The 26,745-nt window shown below is 39.2% G+C and overlaps 1 protein-coding gene across 1 annotated transcript in view; it reads left to right on the top strand.

Moving 5' to 3' along the window:
* The window catches only part of IKZF3 (IKAROS family zinc finger 3), a 51,145-nt gene that overhangs the window by 10,125 nt on the left and 14,275 nt on the right, over positions 1-26,745 (top strand). Inside the window, exons 2-6 of the mRNA XM_074978870.1 lie at positions 490-543; positions 1,594-1,704; positions 19,618-19,878; positions 20,786-20,953; positions 23,138-23,254. Of these exons, the coding sequence (XP_074834971.1) occupies positions 490-543; positions 1,594-1,704; positions 19,618-19,878; positions 20,786-20,953; positions 23,138-23,254 (711 nt within the window). The remainder of the gene's footprint in view (positions 1-489; positions 544-1,593; positions 1,705-19,617; positions 19,879-20,785; positions 20,954-23,137; positions 23,255-26,745) is intronic.

Here is a 26,745-nt window from a genome sequence, read left to right as displayed (position 1 = left end):
TGGTGTTACCCCTTGAAAGTTTGAGGAAGAACGCTTCTTTCGACAGAAGTGGAGTGTAGACACCTCTGTTGATAGAGAGGGCTAGTGGTTCACTGGGCTGCCCTGTTTGCAAAGCTTCCGGTCTGCCGTTCTATAGACAGAAGGCATGGCAGTCTGGCTGCCCTCTGTTGACAGAGCCCATTGCTCCGTCGATCTGCTTTTGTGTGTAGATACACTCTGTTGAAAGAGGTTTTGTCGACACAATGCTGTTGACAGGTGCTTTCTCGTGTAGATGGAGCCAATGAGTATAAATTAATTATATTGAAGAGATTCCACTCAATGAAAATTTATTTGATAGCCCTTTCTTTAGAGTATTAATGCGTCAATAGTACTGTTCAGGTTTATTCATAATAAATTATATGCTTATGCCCTTGTTAAAGCAGGGGTATTAAAGAAACATTTAGCAATTTAAATTACTGTTAGTATTTACTTTGTCTGTGCCTTTTTCAGATACACAGACAGGTATGGACCTAAGTAATTCTCAGGAACAGGCAGTGGCTGCAGGTACTGTATTTTGAAGCTTTCTTTTACTCTCCTTTTAAAAATCTTAATTTTAACTGAAAAAATAGAATTGCACGGTCTGTTCAGGTTAGCGTTGTGCTAGTCGAAGATGGGCATTACAGGAAAGAAAACTGGATTCTGGAGTCGAAGTAAATACATAAAAGCTCAATATTTTTTTAGAAAATAATGTGGTAGAAGAAGAATCAAAAGAATGTATATCAAAGTAGCATTGCTCTAGGACAAAAGAAAAAGTTGTTGAAATGAAGCTGATGGTTTTGCTATCTGGTAAAGTGATTATTGTCTTTTTTTCTTCCTGGGAGGCAATTTGGATTTCTGGAATAAATACATTAATTGTTATTTCTGACAAAATGATCATCCGTGAAGTAGCTAGCAATTTTCATGTTTTAAAGTTGTGATTTTTAAAAAGCAACTAAGTGATTTAGGAGCACAAATCCTGTTGATGGCAATGAGACTATCACATGGTTGAAGTTCAATATGTGTTTAAACACTCTGATAGATGGAGCCAGTGTGCTCAGCACCTTGCAGGACTGAGTACAAAATGAACAAACTACATCTTGTAGTCATTATCTATGCTTTAAAGTTTTTCTTTATTTATCTTCTAATTCATAAAATTAAGTAATTTGCAACCGGTCTTCCAGTCATTAGAACACATCAGCAAGGTCTTACAGTATATGAAATATATTTACTTAAACTTCAAGCTACACCTGTTTAACTTGACTCAGAACAGTTACAGAATATTTGTCTGAACAATACATTAACTCTCCTTTTAGATGCATGTTCTACGGCATTGATGATAGTTGCTGTTTTAGCTAGGGGTATGTTGTTTTGAGGATCTGTTCCCAGTTGTCAGTGACGCAGTTTATGACCATAATCAGATCATTAAACTGTGTTGCAATGCGGCCAGTCCATAACATTGTACAGACATGAATATTGTGAAGATTATTTAAAGTTTACGAAGTGCCTTGAGATAATCACATGGAAGGAGCTATTGAAAGGTTATTTATTATCATTTAACATTTTCCCTTTCTTCAGAAGGAGAGGAAGTTTTGAAAGACTGCAATGTGAACAAATTCCAGGAAGTGGAAAACATGGATAGTAGGGAAGATATGAAAGAGTACAGTCAACCTCATGAAGAATGCAGAGGTAAACAGGCATTACATGAGGAAAACAAATAAAGTTCTTCTTAATCCTTTCTATATTTATTTGATTGATCGTGTAATAGTCATGCCAAGAGGTTTTTAATCAGGTTCGTAGTCCTGTTTGCTTTGTAAAGTACAAACATAAAGATATGAGTTTCAGTTCTGAAACATTTTAACAGATTCCCCAGGTGATATGAAGATTGGAGGAAGTACTTCTATTTTCCATCGATCAAGTCCATGTGCAGATTGTACATAGGTCATTTATATAGGACCCATGAAACATATACTATCAGGTTCTTTCTCAGTCTTGGTTTTATGAATAGGTTCATAGATTATCTTTATTATTTAGCAAACTCTAATAATGTTATCAATGCTGAACAAAAGCTCAAGTTAAAAATAGTCCTTGTCCCCAGAGAACTTAAAGTTCATGTCTACACAAGTAGCTTTTCCAGGCAAAACTGGGCTTTTGTCAGGAAACACCTGCGAAGCATCTACATGCAAAATGTGCTTTGTCGACAGTTTGTTGGCAAAACCTGGCACATTGGCCGGCAGCATTAGACCTCTCCCCATTTTGGTATAATACCTCTCTTGACAGTGCTCTGTTGACAAAACAGACGTGTAGATGCTCCGGGGCCCTTTTGTTGACAGACAAGGCTTCCAGTTCACCGGGCAGCCCTGTCTGCAGAGCTACTGGTTAGCCATTCTGTCGAGAAACGGCCAGGTAGTCTGGCTGCTCTCTGTCGACAGAGTAGATTGCTCTTTCAATCTGCATTTATGTGTAGATGCGATCTGCTGACAGAAGTTTTGCTGGGAAATTTCTTCCAACATTGACCTCTGTAAACAGAGGCTTCTCATGTAGATGTGGACATAATGTATTATTTACATAGACAAAACAAGATAACACACATATATTAAGTAATAATATATCAGATACCAAAACTGTAGGAGAAAGGAGTGTTATGTAATGTGGGTGTGATTTTGCTGGGAGCCGTGATGGACTTTCAGGTAATGACAGGTAGGATAAATAGGATTATCTGATATTTGGATAATGTTCTTCATGCATGATCATTCATTCAAAGTTTTGATGTTGAAAATAATACACTGAAATGTTTTGGAAAAGGTAATTTGCATATGAAAAATACATATGCTAGCAGATCATTGTGTATCAATATCACTGAGCCACTTTTGTTTGCGGAGAATATTTTGACACTTTCTGCTCCATTTTTAAAAGAAAGGGTAGATTATTCTAAACATTTGGGACCTGGGCGCTTTATAGAATCTTAAACTGCTGTAACACAGTTATCTTTTCTCAGTTAAGAAAAAGCTGAGTACCTCAAGGTTTTTACTGACAATGAAGCAAGCACCAAACAATTTTTTTGTATCTTTCAAGAAAGATACAAGTGTAAGCACAAATATTACAGCCATGTGCACCATATGTAGATTTATGTGTCTATTTAGTGCTTTCTGCCTAGAAACTGGTATGGCCTTTTCTCTGTTGTATCAAAGCACCTAAAAAGATAAAAGGTGAGGTCCTCAGATTCCTGGCAGTCTGTCATGGCGTGGTCTTTACAATTGCAAAATTTGAGAGAAGGGGGCATTGAAATAGGTCTCTGCATTGAGATGTTCATAAAGTGAAATCACAGCATTAATAAATATTCCAGCTACTCTTAGTAGAGTATGTTCATCTGTGCCAGTTCTCAACCACAGACAGTGAAAAAATACTGCTTGGCAGAGGATGTGGTAATATCTACTGAGGAAAAGGCATGTTGTGTTTTACCAGTTTCGTATTGCCTTTCAAATACTGCATGTCCATGAAACTACACTAAAATCAAGACAAATATGCCTCTGGCTTCAGATGACAGTTTTCTGAATCAAGATGTCATGAAATCGTGCCATTTTAAAAATTATCTCTGAATTGGTCACCTAAGTGAATAAAAGTTAGATGTTACCTGGCTTTTCCATAATTTGGAAGTAACTATTTTACTTTGGTTGAGAAATTAACTTTCATATTTAGAAGTGTAGAATAATTAAAAATAAAACTTTTAACAAAATAAAAAACACCACAAAGTAAATTTATGAATGAGGCCAGAATGACTGTACTGGAGCCAGAATTCTTCTATTTATCCACAAACTAGGTACAGCACAGGCAGCAGGATTTGAAAGCTTTCATACAGGATGAACCTCTTAAATCCAGCGCTCTCTCATCCAGCTGCCAGACCATGATCCACCTCTGTGCAGCAGGAGCTGGGGCCAGAACAGTGGCTAGCAGCCTGGCTGGGGCCAGAGACAGGGCTGCTGTCGGTCCCACTGCAGTTTGGCAGGTGCCTGTTGGAGGTTTCCTCTGCAGCACGGGGGAGCCTCCACCACAGCACGGGAGCGGGGCCAGAGCCCTGCTGGAGGCTCCCACTGTAGTGCCAGGCCAGTGCTGGGGTTGGAGCCCCCGCTGGAGCATGGGGCTGGGGCTGGAGCCCAGAGCAGCCCAGGAAGCCTGGAGTCTGTGGGGAGCAGGAGCCTAGGGATGCCTGGGGCAAAAGCCCTAGACCTTCCCTGGTCCAGCAAATTCTGTCATTTGCAACCTGTAAGGTCCCACACATGCTGGACCAGGAAGGTGCAACCTGTACCAAATTCTGCAAAAATGTCCAGTTCTGACAAAGAATGAGTTACTTAGGGTCTGGTCACACTTTAAAGTTACATTGTACATCTACATCAGTTGGGGTGTGAAAAAAACCCTCATGCCCCTGACCATTGTCGCTATCCAGAGATAGCTGCATCTACAGTGGAGGTTATGTCAATAGAAGAGTTTTTTTTCCACTGATGTAGCTAACATTGTTTGGGGAGGTGGTGTTCCTACACTGTTAGAAAAACCCTGTTGCCAGTTTATGTTGCATTTACATTCTGGGGCTGTACCAGTATAACCTATGTGGACATAGCTGTGTGAGTACTGTTCCCGTAGTGTATACATGCCTTAGAGACTGAGGACTAAATATTCAGTTATTTAGTTAACTAAAGATGCATATAGATACCTAATGGAATTTTTCAAAAGTGTGTAAGCAAGTCAGTTGCCTAACTTCCTTTGACATCTGTATGATTTACATGACTAAGCTTCTTAGGTGCTTTGAAAAATGCCACTGGGCACATTTCTGCATCTTTAGTCACATATCTGTCTTTGAAAATCTGGCCTGAATCTGCAATGTAGCATCTGCCCAATATTCTGGTATCAATAAGGACGTTGGTAGTTGCTTGACTGTCCTCTACCTTCAGCTCTTTCATGACCTTTTCTCAGGAGCGTCACCAATCTGCAATAGTGAGGAAAGGAAAGGTATATCCAAATAGTATACTTTATGTTCAGATAACAGAATATTTATATTGACCCTGCTCTTGTACATATGTTGTTTTATATTGCAGCTGACCTGTTGCAAGCCTCTTTTGTGCAATAACTTTTATTCTTGAAAACAAAGGTTCCATGAATTTTACACACCAAAGATACTGTTTTTAATATCAACATAACATTGTCACTCTTCAATAAATTATCTCACCATTATCACATCCATCCTTCACAAAAAAAACCCAGAATATAAACCAGTGATGGGCAACATATATGTGGTGGTGAGTGGGTTGCATTAGTGGGCTTCTTTCATTTCAGTGGGTTGGAAGATTGCCATAACCAAGACAGTATCCCAGGATTGGGGTAGTTTTGCTAACTCTGCCTGCATACCTAGAATTTGTGAGGTGTGCCATTTGAACCGTAGCAGCACTTTGATTTGATGCAAAGGGAGCATCTGGCTTTCACAGTCAATGTAGTGTGCAGTCAGCACCCACCTCACTTCTTCACATGCCCCTGCTTTACATGTAACTTTTTAGTAGCACTGGTAAGGGAAAGAAACTACATGAACAGAATCTGGCAACCATGTGCATGGGCAATAGTAAACAAAACGTCTCATGGGGCACACATAGAATCCTAAGGGATCACAGGTTGCCCACTGCTGGTATAAACCCACTACAACACCACAGTAATCCACTCCTCTGTGAATATCCTCAACACACAAATAAAGAGACTTCGGGAAATGGGAAAAGAATGTTTTCAATAGGTAAAAAGACGCACAGCAGCACTACAATATAAAATTACATTTACTACTTAAGAACATAAAAATGGCCATACTGTGTCAAACCAGTAACAGAGAGGAAGCCATGCTAGTCTATACACTATCAAAACAAAAAGCAGTCAAGTAGCACTTTAAAGACTAGCAAAATAGTTTATTAGGTGAGCTTTCGTGGGACAGACCCACTTCTTCAGACCATAGCCAGACCAGAACAGACTCAATATTAAGACACAGAGAACCAAAAACAGTAAGCAAGGAGGACAAATCAGAAAAAGATAATCAAGGTGAGCGAATCAGAGAGTAGATGGGTGGGGGGGAAGGTCAAGAATTAGGTTAGATTAGGACTTCCTTCCAGAAGACCCCCTGGGGTCCGAGCTTTTAAAGGGTGTTTTGGAGTCCGGAAGAACATCTTCCGGACTTCAGATCACCTGACCTCGTGCTAATGAGGCTCAGGGAATTTGCATCCATGTCTCATTAGCATATTTTGGGCCATTTATTAGCATGTGTAGAAATGGCCATACAGTTCTTCACAGAGAAGTTCTGATCTGTCCAGCATGGTGAGTATAAGCCATGCTAACAGTCTCAAGTGCAATCGCTTATGTGACTTTCACTAAACAATCATTGCAGGTCAACAAGCATCTTCATTTTACTTCCAGTTACCTGGATGCACGTTCCATCACCATACTGTACCTGCTGGATATATTACTGGATGTACATCTTTTTGGGTTTGTTGTGAGCGTTATTAGTGGGAATACAGATTCCTGATGTCTATTTTTGACAGGTCTGCTGTTTTTGAAAATTCTGGCATTATGCTCTTTGCTGGGTCACCTTGTGTACACACTCATGAATATCCCTTGATAATCCACCAAAGCTGTCATCATCCCTGCAGCTTTAAAGATTAAAAATAAATATTTAAATGTAAAGAGTTTTAGATGGATTTGGTTACTATGAATCAAATGCTATGCTTGCCCCAACTCCTTTTGTGGGGTGGAAATGTCTTGGAGCAGTGATTCTGACACAATCTACTCTTGTGGTAAGGCTGCTATGGTGGAGCTACCCAGCTGAGAGCCATACTCCATGCAAATCATAGAACCCTATGACACAATATCCTGGAGCTTGACTTACAGCAGGACTGGGGAAGGAGTCTCAGGCTCTTCGCACCTGCTCCAGGCTTGGGGTGGAGGTCAGTAGTAGATAAGATGGTGCCATCATGGGACTATGGAAGTAGAAGTAAAGAGTGCTGACTCTGCTAAGAGGGTCTCTTTCCATCTTTTCATGATCCCCAATCCTAAAAGTTTTTATAGGTCAAACTAGGTTTTGATAGCATCTGGACAACCAGGACTGGTCATATTTTCCTGGCCCCTGATGTGGCCTTTGTATTCTGATCATGCATCCTGTAACACATTCAGTATTGCCCTGCAAGTCTCTACAACATACTGTCCACTGACTTGTCACCATCAAACTTGTCCCCAAATGAAGGAGGAAGACATTTTATACAGGAGGGTCCAAAAACTGTTGCACATTGAAGTAGTGCTCTCGTCCTTGTGGTCTGGTACTTCACTACCAAGCTTAGCTCTCCACAGGCCTACTGAAAAGTCTCCTTTCCTATTCTGGTGTTGTACATCCATGAATGTTTATGCCAAGTTTTGAGAAGAACTCATTTCCACCTGCCTGTGGTCATTGTCCACACTCCAAGCATTTTCTCCATTTGCTAAATGACAGGCAGCTATCTATGTGGATGGTTTGATTTGATAGTTCAGAGTTTTTGATAGTTCAGTGTTTTTCTGTTTAAAAAATCTCCAACAATAATAATTTCCCTTCATTACTGCTGTAAGACAGCACTTTTCCTGTTATATGATTAAATCATCCATACCTGGTAACAATCATCATTAGTTTCTTAGAACTTGTTCACTTATTAATCTTGCATTATCAGTAGAGGTGGCCTCTGTATAGAATAACAGAGACATGGCTTCAGGCTTTGTGCAGGGTGGGATTAGCTGAAATCTGTGTATTGTCCAATTCTGGACTAGTTTGATAGAAGTTTGGGCTAATTTACCAGATGGTGAGATTGAGAAACCTCAAGGTGACATTACAGTAAATTAATAATGGAAATTAATTATGATAAAATGTCAAAATATCTCACCAAAACTAATGCTCTTATGGCATTTCCATATTATGCTTCACTGTTCTGAATGGAAAACAAGAAGAATCACCCAGGAACTTTGCAAATCAATTGTAAGAAACTCTGCAGTTGTAACTACCAATTTCAAATTCATACAGTCCCTTGGCCACTTAGCACATTGGAAGATATGGTGCTTCCTCTGCTTGCATGCAGCATGGAAAGGTCATTTGTGATAAGTGATGGTCACCCTTTCACATAGATAGCCCAAATAAGTGGATTTCATCCTACTATGATCACTGAATAGTGTATAGTGCAAGCAATTAGACAGAGGACTATAGTAATAGTTTAAGAAAATGCTTGGTGCATGCACAAAAAAAAAACCAACTTGCTGCCTCAAGGGAATTGAAGTTGTATGCTGTAGTACACATGGTGTATGCCTGTGGGCAACTACGAAAAAAACTTGTCCCTGTGGGCTTTCTGTAACTAATCAGAAAAGAGACAAGCAATAAGGCAGATATTGCATAGGGGCAGGAAGGCTTTAAACTGCCCTTTTGTCTTTGTATCCCCTGCTATGCTTACTTTGAGTGGCACATATACTTAACAGAAGAGTCCTTAATTTAAAAATTATATTAAAAATTTTTGTTTTTTTGGGAGAGACAGGTCAAGGACGAGTATTGTAATTCAAGTCTCAATTCCCTCATTGGTTGAGGCCGACTCCTTTTTCAGAGTTATGAATGTTAGCTAGCTTTCATGGTTGTGAAATAAAAAGAAATAGAAGCCACATTTGTGGTTTATGGATGCTAATTGCTGCATTTAGGTGTGTGAAAGGGGGCGGTTAAAAGGCTGGAGTGAGACAGGAGAGGCTGACAAACTCTCGCTTAGGCGCTCACTGAGGTTCCAGTGGTGCTGTTTAGCACACGCACTTATCTGCTTGAAAAGGAAGTGCCGTTTTTTATCAGAATATTACATCTCCCAAGCCTAGATCAAGCCCTGCTGCTCATGGGACTCAGGGGTTATCTCACAACATCAGCAGTACTTTGCTGCAGAAGATCACTTAACAGGGGATTTCTGTAAGTGTTAAAACCAGGCAAGGAGTCTGTACTGCTTAACTGTGTCAAGTCTATGTGCTTTGATAGCTATGTATAAACTGAAAGTCACATCTCCCTAATGTTGCCAACAAAATATTCACTCTACTTTGTTTTAACTCTGCAGTACTGTACTGTCAACAAAAATACTGCCAAACATGTTTAATGACATCAACAAAAATTGGTCAGTTTCATTACTACTTGTTTATGAATGACATACAGTTGCAGATTCTGTAATTTCAGTGCATTTATAATAGGGCCTAAAGTAATTAGGAATCAGAGGTGTGAAAATTCAGTAGTGTTGATTGCCTTAGCCAGAAATGTGCAGCCATTTCCTTAGCTTGTTTAATCCATTATCTTTTCCTTGAAAAAGAGGTTAAATTTCTTCTGAGGTATGTGACTATCTGTATCCTATCTGGTCAGGGAAGGCAAGGGCAAGGAGGAAAAAGGATTTAGCTAATAGAGTCCGGTTTTTTTTCCAGTAACATTTTTAAATTCTCAAGGTAAATATATTCTGCAGTCATATTTCTCAGTCCATGCTGTATGTACCCATAGATCCATACAATATGACTGTACAATTAAAACAGACAATTATTTATTCTTTTTGTACTGAAATAAAATCTAGACTGGGAGACCTATTTTTGTCCATGCGGGATGGAACGCATGAAAGATGAAGATGAGAGAATGGCACTGGATGTCAGCTCACACGTCACATTAGACAAGAATCTGTTTACACCACATGGACTGGTAGAGGTTATCAATTAAGACAACTTATACTTTATCTTCAGACTTTCCTATGTATGTGGCAAAAAAGGAATAAGTTTAATAATGTTTGAGCCACTGGAAAGATGCTGGAATGCAGAATTGACCCAAAGGGGTCAAAGCTAGATTAAAGTACAAAAATAATTCATGGATTATATTATTGCAACAAAGTAACTTGAGAGGAAGCACTTGTGATCTAAAAGTCTATCTTCAAAACTTAGATTATCTAGAAATATAAATTCAAATACTTGATTGATTCAACTTTCAATCTTTCAAGATAGATAAATTGAGTTTCATGTAATTTAATCTGTTTGGCTCTTTTGGCAGTTCCTTTAAAAACCAAAGAAACCAAAGTCCTATCTTTTCTTTGTGTCTTAAATCTCCACTGGTACTTATCATAAGAGTAGGAATTTGCCTTACTTTTTTGAACCAAAATTTCCCCTTCCTTCCGCACTATGATATACTGGCTGCTAAATTTCACACAAGATTGATTCCTCAGTCCTGTATATTATGCACACTTTTGAAAACATTTTGGAATCCAAGTTGAACTATAAGTGCCAGAGTTATCAGCTGCTATTGAAATAAAGGAAATTTGAAAATCTCTTTGAGAGTGGTTAGCCAGATTGTATTTTACCATTTCAGATTTTGAAATGCATGTTTAAAAACTGATGACCAAAGAAAGTCAAGCCTGACTGATCACATTAGTAATGTGTCTCTTGGTATAACCTATAAACACTAACGAATGAAATTATCACAATTTAACATGTAACCCCTTTCAGTCTGACTGTTATGTCCAGATGTTTTCTGATTTAACTGTCTTACTGCAGTGTGATATAACGGTTGTGATTGTGTCTGGCTTTCTGGACTTTAGGAATTTAGTTTTAGAAGATGTCTTCTATGAGTGATGTTATCTAAATAGTAACAAAAGATAATTTAATTTTTTTAAAGAAAGGGGGATGTTTAAAGACACTAAAGTTCAGAAAATCAATGTCAGAGGATCTTGTAAAGTAAGCAATATTAGTAGAGGCCAGGGTTTGAATGGGAAAGTTTATGATAAAATGCAAGCGCTGGAAGTCATTCTGAAGCACATGTTCTTCTCTGTGAATCAATAGTAAGCTAATGTGTCCCCAAAAAATACCTGATTCCATCCATGGTCATTGTTTTCCACTTCCCAAAATTCCCACTAAAGCTTTAAATAGATACATGATTTTCTACTTCCCTCCTTGAGCTATTGGGAAGTAATTAATTACAGTTACCATCTCTTAGGCAATAACAGTAACTAACACATAGCTTTGAACAATGTAATTCCTATATAGAGAGTTGGTAGTAACATTTTGCAAAGTGATTTGGGAGCTCTCTGAAGGAAAGCACTATAAAGTGTAAGACCATTATTGTAGGGGTGGACAATTGATAATATATAAAAGCTAACAGAGTACTCTTTAAAACATTTGGGCATAGGGTCCTTCATAAAATTGTGGATCTCCACAAAGGAAGAAAACCAATATGTTTGTCTTTGATCAAAAGGCTCTGAGCAGCTGAGCATAAAAATTCACTCTGGATTTCCTGATCCCTTGAGTTTACAGTATAAATCTTACGAACTTTTATTCTGTTCTAATTAAGTATATAAGATATATCATGTTCTATTTTGATGGTAGGAGAACAGTTATTAAAAGGGAAATTGTTATAGATGAAAGTTAAACATCCAAATGCTTGGAAGACTATTTCTGATTTTTCCGCTGTTTGAAGTGCTGCATTTCAGTCTGATTTACTCATATTTTTGTTTGAAGTCTGAATAAAAATAAAGATACTAATTAGCATAGAACAGGCATTCCACAGAGAGGAATTATGAAAGTTTCTCTCCTATTTTTAGAAGTGAAATTTCCACCAGGTGCACACGACATTGGTTCATTTATATATCACACTTGAAATGTGCTGTATACAGTGTGTAAGTTAAATGGGTGTTTATTTCTTTATCACTGTAAAATGTATACAGTGAATTGTAGTTCTAAGGTTAAAGACAGTAGTTGCAACAGACAAAATTAATATGACTGTAGTAAGGGACAACAAGGCCAGGTACTTGCTGATATCAGTAAAACTTGGCTGATTCACACCAAGTTAAGATCTGACCTATATAGATAAAATAATTATTTTGGTAAGACTGAATCTCGAGCTCACTGGCTCAAGTCTTGGAACACCTATAGAGAATGAAGAAAAAGGTGGCTTTGCGCTGTTTCATTCAGTTCCCTGGTGCGGTGTAGCACAGCCCCAGCCTCCTGGTAAACACGTTGCCTTGTAATGGAGCTATCGGATCTACCAGGATTGCCAGAGTATAGTAAATTCCAGCCATGCCTAATTTACCCTGAGGTAGAAGAGGACATGGCTGAAGTCCACTGCTGTGGAATTTCAGTTTTTAAATAAAATGGGCAATCAGGAAGGTGGAGAAATATAGAAAGGTTGTTCCAGACCATGTTAGTGCTGCAATGGAGAAGGGTTAGTAAAATGTTAGGAAGTGGAACATTTTACATCATCTTGCCAGTAAATCCAGTCCAGATTAATAGAGATCTGAGGGCTATTCCGTGGACTATGTTATTTCAGTTCCTAATGGACAAATAATCTCACAAAAATGTCACCACAATCATTATTAATTGGCTTTATCGCCATTTTCAGCAGAGAAGTCTCAAAATCTGACTAGGTCAGAAGGACTTGAATTCCATTCTCATCCTCACAGTTAGCACCTGAAGCTATACTGAAGGAGTGAAACAAAGTTCCTCTGCATCTGTCTGTGTTGTCCCAGTCCTGTGGGTAACGCCAGGCATAGCTGTGTGGCCAATTTAGCTGTATCAACAAAATCCCTTAGATGCAGTAATACCGGCAAAAGCGTAATTTTACAGGTAAAACCTACATCCACACAAGGAATGCTTTACCATATGGTATACCAGAAGATTTACCTGCCTTTGCTTGGGTCCTTAATTAATTTTGGTTTTGGTTTTTCTTGAAAATAAAAATTAAAATTTGCAGGCTTCATTTAAATCATTGCTTTGGCATGGGACTGGGAATAAGCTTGGGGCCAGGTGAGAAGCACCTCTCCATGGCTGCTGTAACGCCAGTGGGCACAGCCCAGGGAAGGGTGCATGTTCCTTGGCTGGGTCAGCTCCAGGTTTATCTGCCCCCTGCACTTCGCAGCCAGAGTGAGGAGTGATGCAAACTGCACCTTCTCCTTGCTCCCTGGTGAAGAGTAACAGCCAGCAATGTTCCCATATGAGTTGGGGGAAGAGAGAGAGTTTTAGCCCCCGTCACCGCCCTCCATGAAGGGCACCTGTGAAGTGGGAGGCTCAGGGCTGGGACAGTTCCGAATGTGGGGTGGGATGTCCCCAGCCAGCTCTTTCACCTATCTAATGATTCTGTCTCTTTTCCATATGGTTTTATGAGAATCAGTCGCCTGCTAGGCACATCCCATTGTCTTGGCACAACCAGACCCTTCCCTTGCTTTAAGTTATGGTAACAGGAAGAAGTATACCAAATTTGGTGGTCTTAGCTTTTAATGTTTAGGAGGAGTTATTGAAGAAAATAGACAAACACGGAGACAAATGGACAAACAGACAAACTCTCTCAAATATATTGTGAATCTATAATATGGGCAAAGTGCTTCTAGTGTAGGCCAGGCCTAAATTGTAGACTGCTTGCCTGACACCTTTCTCCAGTACTAAATATTATGAAAAATATTTTTATAATCTTTACTGAAATTTTAATGAACATGTAATTTAACACTTTTTGTCTCTTAAGAAACCATGGAAATAAAAGAAGTAATTTATCAAACATTTCATAACTGGATGAACTATGTGCATCTTCTCAAGTTTTTGTAGGCTTTTCTTTGTTTACCTTTTTACTTCACATTATTGAGAAACGGTTGCCATGTTATAATATTAGTGTGTACACACAGTATTATGTTCATTGTATAGAGGTTCTTGAGTTTTTAATAGACATTCAAGATTGTGTCAAGTATCGGAGTATTCAAGTATTCAAGATTGTGAATGCTCATTAATATGTACTCTTAAAACTTCTTCAGTTTTGTGGTATATAATTGTGCTATTCTGCAAGTGAGGGATAGAAAAATCTCACTTTTTGTGGGATGGCAAATAGCAGCTGTAGTGCCTCACAATTCTCTTGTACTCACAATTCTAAGAACAGTTTGTGGAGACATTTACATATTATATGTAACAATTCATCATTTAATATTAGTTGGATACAGTTAGTCACAAAACATTTTATTCCATATATTTATATACATTCAGAGAGAGAGATCCTTTTTGTTCTTTAGTGCTCCAAGCTTCTAAATCGTATGTATGGCTGTCAAAATCTGGTAAACTATCTAGATGCTTTCACAATTTGTTTAATTGGATAGTTAGGAAATGGCATACAAGCAAAGCTTTTTGTTTTCTTTTAAATCTGGCTGAACATCTGTAGCATTAGGAGCTCATTATCTCAAAATTGGCACAGCAAATCAGCAGCATCATTAAACTGACACATTAAGATGATTAAGTTTCTTTGTTATCCATTTGACTTTTGCATGTGTTGAGGATTTCATTAACATGACCCCACTTCTTGTATAATACTTGAAGAACATCACCATGATGTGCTGCTGCCTTTAATGGCTTCTGATTCTTAATCTTTCTATCTTCTGTAATATCAGTAACAAACTTTGCTCAATACAGCACAAAACTAACATTCTTTTCCCCTGTGTTTGATGTCAAGACATTGAAGTAAGCATGGCAATTGAAGGCTGTTCCTCTGAGAATTCCTCTTGGTATAGTCAAGACAACACACTGGTTTTTCTTAATTACTTACTGTTACTGAGGGTTTTTTTATTATTATTCTTGCATTTGCAGAGCACACACATGGAGTTCTGCTGTGGTGACTCAGTCTCACGTTACCATCACAGCTTTGTATTTTGGATTGTTTCCAGAACCCATTGTTTTTACAGTGTTTCAGGTGAAACAAAAATATTACTCTGGAGTATGTCTTTCATCTCATAATCATCTCCCCAGGAAATGAAACCATGTGCATCAACCTTAACGCATCAAACCAGTATTTTGTTGTGTAAAATCTCCCAGATCCTTTCTGCTGTGTATATTGTCTTCAAAAGGGGCCCCCAGGAGGTAGTTACCCATGGCAGATTAATTAATTTTTTCTATGATCTCTTCACTTTCCTGAACGTGTCCAGGACCATAATTCTTATACATAAGGGGCAATAAATCTTGGTTTTTTAGCCATATGCTTCCTATATGTACTTCAATGAGCCCTTCAAGAATATCCTTTCCTCACTTTAATTCTCCCTCCATTCTGCGCATTCTCCTTTTGGAAGAGTAAGACTATACAGGGAAGTTACTGCTTAGGAAAATGTACTGCAGACAGGGATCTAGAGATCATAGCTGAGCACAAGCAATGAGTCAGCAGTGTGAAGTTGTTGCAAAAAAAAAAAAGGCAAATATCAGTCTGGGAAATATTAAGAGGAGTACTGTTAGCAATACATGAGAAGTAATTCTGCTCTAGGATCTAGTGATTCGGCCTCAGCTGGAGTACTGTGTAGGGTGACCATCTGTTCTGTATTAGATGGGACGGTCCCATATTTGGGATGCCAAAAAGACGTCCTGACTTATTTTTGAAAAGGGACTAACTGTCCCATATTTGGGTCCTTCCCCCCACCTTTTCTGACAGCAACTGCACAGGCGCAGCTGCTGGTGGAAATCACTTCCCTGAAACTCGGGGAAGAGGGGTTGGGGGAGCATGGGTTGCTGCCACGTCCCTAGGGAGTGCTGGCGGCTGCGGCTTCCCCAGGGCTCTGGGGGAGGGTGGGCAGCTACCACTTCCCCGGGGCTCCAGGGGAGGGAGGGCAGCTGAGGCTTCCCCAGAACTCTGGGAGAGGGCCAGTGGCTGCCACTTCCCCAGGGTCCTGGGGAGCATCGGTGGCTGCCACCTCCTTCCCAGTTCCCCAGGGCTTGACGGAGCCGGGAGGAGTCACCCTTCTGCCCATATCTCCCTGTCCCATATTTGGGACAGAGAGATATGGTTGTCCTCGTACTGTGTTCAGTTTTGTGCACCAAATTTCAGGAAATATGTGGAGAAGTTGGAGACGGTCCAGAGAAGATCAACAAGAATAAGTAAAGGTCTAGAGAACATGAGCTATGAGGGAAGACTGAAAGAACTGGGCTTGTTTAAAAAAGAGAAGACTGAGAGAAGACGTAACTTTTAAGTACCCAACAGATTGTTACAAGGAGGAGGGAGATAAATTATTCTCCTTAACCTCAGAGGATAGGACAAGAGGTAATGGGCTTAAAATACAACAAGGGAGGTTTAGGTTGGAAGTTAGGGAAAAAATTCTAGCTGCCAGGATGGTTAAACACTGGAATAAATTGCTGAGGGAGGTTGTGGATTCTCCATCATTGGAGATGTTCAAGAGCAGGTTTGACAAACACCCATCAGGGATGGTCTAGATGGTGCTTGGTCCTGCCGTGAGTGCAGGGGACTGGAGTCGATGACCTCTTGAGGCTCCTTCCAGTTCTAGTGTCCTATGACTGGATGTTCTTCAGGACCTGTCAAAATTTCTCTTTAAGCAACGTGAAGTATCCCACTGAGCCACTGATGTTGCTATTTCATAGGGATCCCTTTGGCTGGCAGATTCAAAGCAGAAAAGACCATGGCTAGAAACTGAATTTGTGTCTTGCACAGCTCTACTACCACTTGATCATTTATTTTTTAGAATAGTTAGAGGTAAACATCTCCTAGAGCTGGAAGGGATTTCAGGAAGCCATCTAGTCCAGTCCCCTGCCCTCTTGGCAGGGCCAAGCACTATCCCTGGCATTTATTTGCCCCAATCCCTGAATGGCCTCCTCGAGGATTGATCTTATAGCCCTTGGTTTAGTAGGTCAATGCTCAGACCACTGAGCTATCCTGCCCATCTACTGTTACTAGGTCATTTTTTCCTTGGGAAAATGACATAAATGTTGCTGCTTGTTCTCTTCTCCTACCACAAGCACACAGGGGGACCTAGTGTCACATTAATTATGGCCAACAGCTTAAGGTCACGTTGGTATTCTGACATTCACTGAAAATAAAATAAGTCTTAAGTAATAGGTTCTGCTTTATGCTATCTTCGAGTTGTCAGTAGCTGCAGTTTACCGTTGAGGTTCTTTTAACGCCTACATGCAAACTGAAAAGCACTCAAGCTTCGGTGGGCTATCACTGACAGCTGGAGTGGTAGCGATGATTGAGGGGGGGGGCCTTGATCAGAACTCAGGTGCATCCTTCTCATTTACCATCATAAAACAAAAACATTGCAAACAGACCATGTGCAATAAGGAAAAAAACAAAACACAGTTATTTTTCACAGGAGAACTGTGAGCTATAGTCCAAACTATACCAGTCTGCATCACCTGTCCTATGTAGAAATCTGGGACAAAACACATGTAAATTCACAAAACATAGGCATGTTCCTGTAAAGAGTAAAAAGATCTGAACTGTGTACTTTTGGTGGAAAGAAGAAAAAAGATGAAATTGTAGAGAAATCTTCTACCTCCAAGGTAAAGACCAGCCCTGCTCCACTAAGCAGCTGTGTTTAATACAAATGACAGATAAGACATTAATAATCAGTAAATGGAAATTTAAACTATTTCTGATGGTAGCAGCAGGGTGCAGCTACAGTGTGCACCTTCTTTTAACACAATTTTGCAGGACTTGATGTATAATTTTGTCAAGATTGCCCTTTTTGGTTAATACATAAATCTGTTTGGAAAAACATTTTGTTTAATATTCCCACCAACAACCACCAGTAAGTACTGTGCAGAGTTATACAAATAGAAGCTAAATACTAACTTTTGTTTGAACTCTGTCTGCTCTGCACTTGGAGCCGGCGGGGTGGGAATAGACAGCAATATTTTCAAGTAGGGAAAGCCCTGCTGAAGTGACTCCAAATAAAATTCACTGTCCAACAAGTAGATAAGGAGGCAGAACTAGTCCTGAAGCCGATAAGAAGAAATAAGGGGCCTGTGTAGATGAGCCTCTGCCTCTGATGGACCAGCACCTGTCTGGCTGCATGGGTGATCTGTGAGCATTTTGTGTGCCAACCCCCCTGCCCCCCAACTCATTCCTTCTCATAGAGAGGAAAGGGGAAAGTAAAACACTTCCCGCTGGCAGAATCATCTAAGGGAAAACCTGAGGGAGATGTGGAATTTTCCCCATCACCCGGACCCCCCCCACACCTACCCGCTTCTTCCTCACACCCCACACCTTTAGCCAGAAGTGACACGGAAAATAGCTATAGGCTATTCAGAAATTTAGTGAAAAGGGGTTATGTTCTTAGACAAAGTATATTTGATGTCCATACCAATGCCTGAGCTCTTTGCGAGTATTCAGATCCTAGGAGTATTTTTCTTCCATACTTTTGCTGAGAAATTTGACTTCATGCAAGGGTTTTTTGCTTGATTTTATTTTTTCACTTAATTTTCGTTGACCACAAATTTTTTCCCTGTATCAGGTGTGATTTCTGTATCAGATCCAGAGATAAAGTACCTTTGATAATCCATGTTCTATACAATAGAGAAGGGACAAACACCTGGCTTAGAAGAAAGGCCATATTTAACTGCCTAATCTTCATTTTTGGAACTCCTCCTTATAGTTTCAAACAGGAAATTGCACATTTTATCTCTCAGAGAATGGCCTGTCATGTCATATAATATATACACACACACACACACACTCAGGAGCATCATCTGCTGGCTGGGAGATTAATATTTTCAAGTAATTAAATACTTGTAACAGTCTTACTTTTCCGCTAAGGTCATTTTCTAACCAAAACCTAAGAGGGTATCTTTGCAGCTACCCAGAAAAAATGGGCCCTCAGAGCACCAGGAGTCTGTCCAGAGACATATAGCAGAAGGAGGCCAAGTACAGCCTAGCAATAGGGCAGGATGCTGATATTCAGAGCTGCCTGACTTCTTTGTCAGATATGTGCTAAGTGAGTGTGGGCAAATATCATGAGCCCTGAGAGCTCTTTGCAGTGTCTATGCCTACTTTTACTCACCTGTGTAAAGAGCCTCCCACGTGGCTATGAAAATCAATGGATGCTTCTAACAGCTTCTGAGATCCTTGTGGGGGAGCAGCAGGACTACCCCCTGTGGGGCACAGGGCACCTACCTGTCCAGAGGGTGGCAAGCTCAAGAGCCCCTTCTCTGCAAAGCCACTGTTTCCCTGTTGCAGCTGCCCCCAGTGGTCATTTTGCAGCATGGCTGTTCCCTGTGCTCACTGCCCCCAGTGGAGAGTCTGAAGCATGCCGTCCCTCCTGTCACTGCCTCTCCCTTTCTGTGTTCTTGGACATCCTGAGATTTTAGGTATTTCCCACTTTCCAGGCACAACCAAACCCTGACCATGGTTTAAGTAAGAGAAAGAGGAAGGTTTCTACCAAATTGCATTGGTCACGGCTCTTACGATTTAAGAGGAATTCTTGAACAATGTAGCACCACAGACAGACATATGCATGCTAAAATATAGAATAGCTATTGTATATACAATGTAATAACAATTTGATATATAGTGTATTGTGTATGTAGCATAGAAGCAAAATATCCCATCAATATACTATATCATTTTTGTAATGGTTATTTCTTTAAGTTTATCACTATAAATGTAAAATCCACAAGGACTGTCTTAACTGTGTTTCCTGATTTTTATGGATTTACATGAAACATGTAGAGTTATTTTAAACATTTTTGTGAAATTAGCTGAAGCAGATTTGTTTTAGAGACATGCTATAGCTTCTACCGTAATTTCTTTTGTCCTTTATTTTTCACATGCAGAAGACTTGGTGAAAATGAAGGGTGAATACAGTGAAAGAGAAGACAGTGCTTTGAATTCAGAACCTATGGAAAATACAGAAGAATCTGAAATACCTTACAGCTATCCAAGAGAATATAATGAATATGAGAGCATTAAATTGGAGAGACATTCTGGTTCATATGACAACATCAGGCCAACGAGTGGAAAGATGAACTGCGATGTCTGTGGATTAGCCTGCATTAGCCTCAATGTCTTGATGGTTCACAAACGTAGCCACACTGGTAAATAATTCTTATATTGTACTTCAAAGAGCTGCATTGTGATAGTACATGATTTGAGTGGTCTAGTGATTAAAATAGGGTAGAAGGAATCACAGCTCTTTATTCTGTTCCTGAAGCTTCAAATATGACCTTGGGCAAGTCACTTAATCTTTCTGTGCCTCTCTTTACCCATCTGACTAATGAGTAATATAATATTTACATATTTCATCAGGTTGAATGTTTGACAAATCAAGTGTTTTGAGAATTTTGGATGAAAGGCACTAGCACATTGTCATGTAAATATGTCTTAGTCAAAAACCTGGAGTTAAGCTGTTTTGCTGGTTGCTGCATCTTGCTTGTGTGTCATGATTCTCTTTGTACCATATGCTAACACAAAGTTAACTATCATATTAGGTATAGATTGGGAAGAATTAATTTTTTCCTGAATATTAAATTTACATATCTCATAGAGCTGGAAGGGACCTTAAGAGGTCATGAAGTCCAGTCTCCTGCCCTCTTAGCAGGACCAAGCACCATTCCTGACAGATTTTTTTTTTTTTGTAAAAAAACCTATTTGCTGCAGACCCTTAAATGGCCTCTTTAAGGACTGAGCTCTCAACTCTGGGTTTATAAGGCCAATGTTCAAACCACTGAGCTATCCTTCAGCTTTCTCAAGCAAGTTTATTTCCAGTCCATGGAAGAACTGTACATTTGGATTATTTCCCATAAATGGACACATTGTGCCAATTTCTGCTCCCAGCTTCACGTATAAATTCCACTGAGGTTAACAGGAGTGGGATGTGTGTCCCAGTGCGGAATTTGATCCAGTATCTCATCCTTTCCTCCTACAAAAAAAAGGAAAGAATGAGGGTCTGGAGGTGATGTCCACATAAACGTTAAATGTCCTTTTTTTGTATGTCATTTTAAGGTGAACGGCCATTCCAGTGTAATCAGTGCGGAGCTTCCTTTACTCAGAAGGGTAACCTCCTCCGCCACATTAAACTACATACAGGGGAAAAACCATTTAAATGTCATCTTTGCAGCTATGCCTGCCAAAGGAGAGATGCACTAACAGGTCACTTAAGGACACATTCTGGTAAGTGACTACAGAGGCAATTAGGTTTTGTAAATGTGTGTCACAGGCCATCAGTTGTGGGAAACAGAAGAGGGTGAATTGATAAGGTTTAATACACCAATCAGATTCTGGAGATCTAACAATTAGCAGTGGCCTCTAATTCTATTTATGGTACATTCCACCTAGGGACTCAGCTCTGCTCTTTGCTGCACATGTGCTAGTGAGGAAAAGGCTGTAGGAAGTCTTACTATCAGAGAGACCCAGCTATTCCACTTGTTTGCACACCTTAACATCACAGTATGGTCTCTCTGTTCAGAGATGTGTCCACATCATCAGATTCTCAGTTTTTGTAGTTCCAGTAATGTATGCTCCAGTTGAGCTTTCTCTTATTCTTGCCTACTAGAGTTATCCTGTCCTCTGTCACCAGAATGGCTGTGGGAAAATGCCCAGGGTCAATATCATTCAATTGCCAAATTATACTTTGCCCTCTTCAGTGCCTTTCATCTGAATATCTTAAAGAGTTTAACAAATGTTGATTTTCTCAACATTCCGTTAAGGTATTATATCCATTTTACAGACTGGGAAATGGAGGCACAAACCTGGGGGTGACTTGTTCCAACACTGCAAGTCGCTCAGAAAAGTAGGAGGAGAACTCCTGTGTTCTAGTTCCTAGTTCTGCTATTTAACAATTAGATCCTACTCCTTTTTATTTTTATATATTATTAATGTTTTACATAGAGGCTTACATAAAGAGCATTTTGAATGACAGCCGATGCAGAAAAAAGTTAACCTTATAAAGAACCAAAGTTAAAATATGATTATTTTACGTGGATAAACAAGATTCTGATTTGACTTTGACCCAGTTTAACAAAAGTACATGTCCCCACCAAAACTCACATAAAAACATCATACTTCAAACACATCTTAATCGACAATGCAGCAACCCTCTTTGGCACAGCTGCCAAACAATATGTGAGCTACTAACTGTACAATTGGAAGCCATTTGTGATTCAAATTATTCTGAGGAGCCTGACTAATTAAAACGTGTTAAAATCTTTAACAAATAAATAAACAAATAATAATAAATAAACAAAGCCCCTAATGATGTTGGTTTGGGGTTTGTGTGTGTTTGTACTGGTAGTGAGTGTAACTCCCCAATATATGTGTTCTACTCATTGAAGAAGGGGCTTGCCCCATGTACCTTAGAACTTGTCTACACATGGTTTAACGTTAGGAGTAGTTTAAGCTAATTAAATTTAGGCAGTGTAAAGGCTGTGTGAACAGTTTTATTTCAGTTTAAATCAGGTTTATGTCCACTTGATTAGGAACATGTTTAACCTACCTTGAAATAAGCCAGTCTGAAATAAGACCATCCACACAAAGGTTTCCACTGCTTTAACTAAATTTCTTTAAGTAAATTAGTACAAGATTGTATGCAAACAGGCCTCCCCTCTGCAAACAACAACGATACAAGTCCCATTTCACACAAGTGTAGCGTTTCTGTGTTAGCAGGTTATGCTAAGAGAAGCTATGGCACAGAGTAGAGTACTAGGGACTCCTAGGAGTTCCTAGGTTTTGTTCCTGAATCTGCAAATGTGGAGGCTAGCATATGAAATGCTAATCCTAAGAACACTGCTTCATGTAATTTTAGGATGTGAAATACGTTAAGAATAACTGAAGAGCTCTGACATGCTGAAGGTGAACAAAGTGACACTCTTCATTCTACTGAGAGAGAAGATAACATCTCAATGGATGTTTTTTAAAGCACATGCTAATTAAATAATACTAATTTACATTAGTGGCATTAGTATGGTTATCAACAGATATGTATCTCCTGTATATTTATTTTATGTTCTACCAGGAAAGGTGAAACTGTGTAAATCTAGGTTCTGTGACCCCTCTTTTTGGTCTGCCCCTGTTGGCTCATTCTTTTCCAGCTTACTTGACATAAATGTCAATCCTTCTTTGCAGCTTGCATGCAACGCAAAGTTCTCTGACAGATAGTCTTTCATTGTAGTAGGGCAGTACGAGGCATAAGAAATTAAAAGGAGCCTCCATACTGGGATGAATTTCAGCCTCAGTTAACCTTTAAGGCATTCCCAAAACTGTTAAATTGATTGTCAGTAATTATGTATTCATATGCCAGGAAGTCAGCATTTCATCAGTCTCCCATGGTTATTTTATCCTACCATCTTTTCTTTCTAGTGGAGAAGCCCTACAAATGTGAGTTTTGTGGGAGGAGTTATAAGCAGAGAAGCTCATTAGAGGAGCACAAAGAGCGATGCCGTACCTATTTGCAGAGCAGTGGCATGTGTGAGGCTGGTAAGTTTATCAGATTACGTGCCTGTCTTTGTATGTTGCAGTGCCTTGAAAAGAACATCTGGCAAACTGTTAACTTGCAGCCTGAAAACAATTTTCAATACTATCATTTGCAGTAACCTGAGGGGCTGCAGATCTTATTAAAAGGTCTAGTTTAATGCATCCCCAGGCAGCTAGTTAAAAAACACTTTTATTTTAATCACTTTTTTATTTCACTGTTACTTTTAATAACTTATCCAGAATACGTCATACACAGCATTTCTGTAGGTAACACCCACATTAAATTAAATCAGACCTACACTAGTATTATTATGTGATTTATTTCATTAGATAAGTTGCTGCTGGTATTTCATTACTGCAGTTGTTTGCATGCCCACCACATGGGAATTTGAGCTGCAGAAACTTTATATCTGCTGTAGATTTTTGCTTTACTAGAGTTCCCATCATTTGTTCTAACTTCAGAATGGCAACTTTTCCCTTATCCATAACCTGTGAAATGCAAGGCTAAAGTAATGTGGTATGCTGTAAATTGGGGGAAATGTAAAATCTCACTACAACATTATATATCAGTAGACTCTGCCTTTAAGGCCTCTCACCTTAAAAAAGTTTCAGTGTTTTTAGTGGCATTGTAAGTTACGAAAAACAGGAGCTCCAATCTTGCTGAGGTATTTCTATTCAATTTTTCGCTATCAGGCACTGTACCAGATGACATATTCTACCATTGTTCCATACACAGAATGTGTATTGAATAGTAACAGAGAGTAAGCCGTGCTAGTCTATACACTATCAAAACAAAAAGCAGTCAAGTAGCACTTTAAAGACTAGCAAAATAGTTTATTAGGTGAGCTTTCGTGGGACAGACCTTGGTCTGAAGAAGTGGGTCTGTCCCACGAAAGCTCACCTAATAAACTATTTTGCTAGTCTTTAAAGAGCTACTTGACTGCTTTTTGTTTTGAGAATGTATATTGATCACAGTAGGTGATACGCAAAAAGATTCACCTTACATTTGTCACTGTTGTAGAAGTTTCCACCTCAGGGTGGTATTTCTTTTCCCACAGGTTGAGACAGCAAGAGCAAAATCTTGAAATGTCATGCTTTTGCTCCTATTACACATAATCCTGCTGCTGCTTCTGCTGTTGTGACTATTATTATTTGTTACAGTGATGTCCAGAAGGCCAAATAATATCAGGGTCTCCTGATAATAGATAAAAAAAAACACACAGTAAAAAAAATCCTAATTTAAGACAATATGCAGCAAAGGGTTTAAAAATAAATGGATGATGATGAAGATAACAGTAATGCTAATAGGAACATGTGATTGTATAGACCAGCCATGGAAACAGTTATCTGATTTCCATATGCTGCTTCTAGGAGACACATTACAGGCCTTGTTGCTACTACACAGTGGGTTGATCCACCAGCAGTTGAATTATCACATCCGCTTAGATGTGATAAATAGGTCTCTAAATGCTTGCCCATCGACTCCAGTACTCCACCATGATGAGAACAGTAGCTGGAGTCAATGGGAGAACAGCCAACCGTACCACATAAAAGACACCATGGTAAGTATGTTCACTTCAGCTAAGGTTGTGTAGTGTAGCTCGATGAGGGTTGCAGAAGGGTTAGTATAGACAAGGCCATAGTGTCACTTTGACATTTTCAGATGTTCAGGATAATCTTCAAAAATACCTAAGAGATTTCCAAACTTATTACTGCTACTTTTTGGAGAATAAAATTTCCAGGCAGATCCCATATTTTTCACATCCTTCTCCAGTAGTTGTAGCATTTTGCTAACTGCAAATGTTAACCTTCTTTTATTAAAAAGTAAACTAAAAACAAACTTGGAAACATAGTTTCCCTGAGGCCCACACAGTCTAAGCTTGGAAAATATTCTTTTTATGATTCCTGGACTAAGTCCATATATCTAAAGTTGTATTCCAAAAGCTAAAAAGGAATATCAGTAAACTGGGAGACCAGTAAGTGTTTTGCCCCCTTAATTCCTCAGATTATCTTTCTCTAAAATATATACAAGATTTACTGCATCTATTTTACCAGAAGGTTCTGAGGTTTTATTAATGATGGTTTGTAAAGCTCTTTGAGATCTCTGGAAAAAACACAAAAGCGGTACAATTAGCAGTAGCAGAGTGCAAGATGTATTATGAAAACCTAATGCATCCCTTAAAATCTGAGTGTCATAGGCCACATCTAAACTAGCAAGATCTTTCAAAAAACCCGTCCCTTTTTTGAAAGAACCCGTGGAGCGTCTACATATAAAATGCATTCTTTTGATCTGAAATCGAAGGAACACAGCTCTTCTTCCAGAAGGCCTCTTCTGCCCCCAGATCACGAAGAGCTGCTGCTTCTTCTTTCGAAAAAAGCATGTGGAGACACTCCACAAGCCCTTTTTTCACAAGAGCAATCCTCATGGCACTGGATTTTTTGATCCCTGTCTCATTCTTTTGAAAGAGCAGGGGCTGTGTGAATGCTCTCTGTCAAAAGAGGGGATCAATCTTTACATCTGCTTCTTCGTGTGGGGATGTGCCCTTTCGAAAGACGTTTTTTTGGGAGAGATATTTTGGAAGAACGTCTTTCAAAAGATCACTGTAGTGTAGCCATAGATATAGACATTCTGTTTGTAGAACTATAACTGAAACAACTGAACAGGAGGAAAATGCAAATAAATAAAAAAAACAGAATTGTAGTTAAACAGTATTTCCAGTAATCTCCAGTTCATACATTCTTCTAAAATTTTAAATAATTTCTCATTGCATTTTTGTATTCTACTTGTTCAGAATGTGGCAATTATAACAATATAGCTGAAAAAGGATTTTACATAAGTCATGTTAGAATTTAGCTCAGTCCTCGATAACAATCTCTCATCACACCGTTTTCTTAGCACAATAAGCCACTGCTATGTTCCACTCTCCATTATTTAGTGACCACACAGTAGATGTGACAGGAAGCAATGCCTCTAATTCAAGCTTCATTTAGCACTTCAGGGTTTGCTTATAGTGCCCACATGCACTAAGAAGTATATTCACAGTGTGACAGAAACCACATTGTGGAAACAATTCATTAAAGGCCAAATGATAAAATATTAACGTTCATGACGAGAAGGAGGAAAGCTCCCTCTGTTTCTACAGCATGATAATAGACAGTAGAGCTTACTAGAGACACTACTGTTTTGGTTATGGAAAAAGGCTGATGGTCAATAAAGAAAAATAGCTCACAGATATATTATGCTTTTTCATGTCAAAATATTTTTAAACGCGGAATTAACACAGAAATACACTTCCTTACGCCAAAAATGCAGACTGACGAGGTGGAGAACAGCATTTGTAAGCGCTACACAGAAGTCGAAGACACTAAGAAGACACTGAGTGAAGAATGCTGTAACCAATTGCGACGTCAGGGAAAGTTTAGTAAAACAAAAGGAAGTACCCAAGTTTGAAAGTGGTCAGAACCATAGAATTAACAGTCTTGCTCTTGGATAG

This window comes from Carettochelys insculpta, chromosome 28, assembly GCF_033958435.1.
Source record: "Carettochelys insculpta isolate YL-2023 chromosome 28, ASM3395843v1, whole genome shotgun sequence".
Lineage (NCBI taxonomy): Eukaryota > Metazoa > Chordata > Testudines > Carettochelyidae > Carettochelys > Carettochelys insculpta.
The sequence above is the reverse complement of the archived record's forward strand: the minus strand, read 5'-3'. Positions and strand labels throughout refer to the sequence as shown.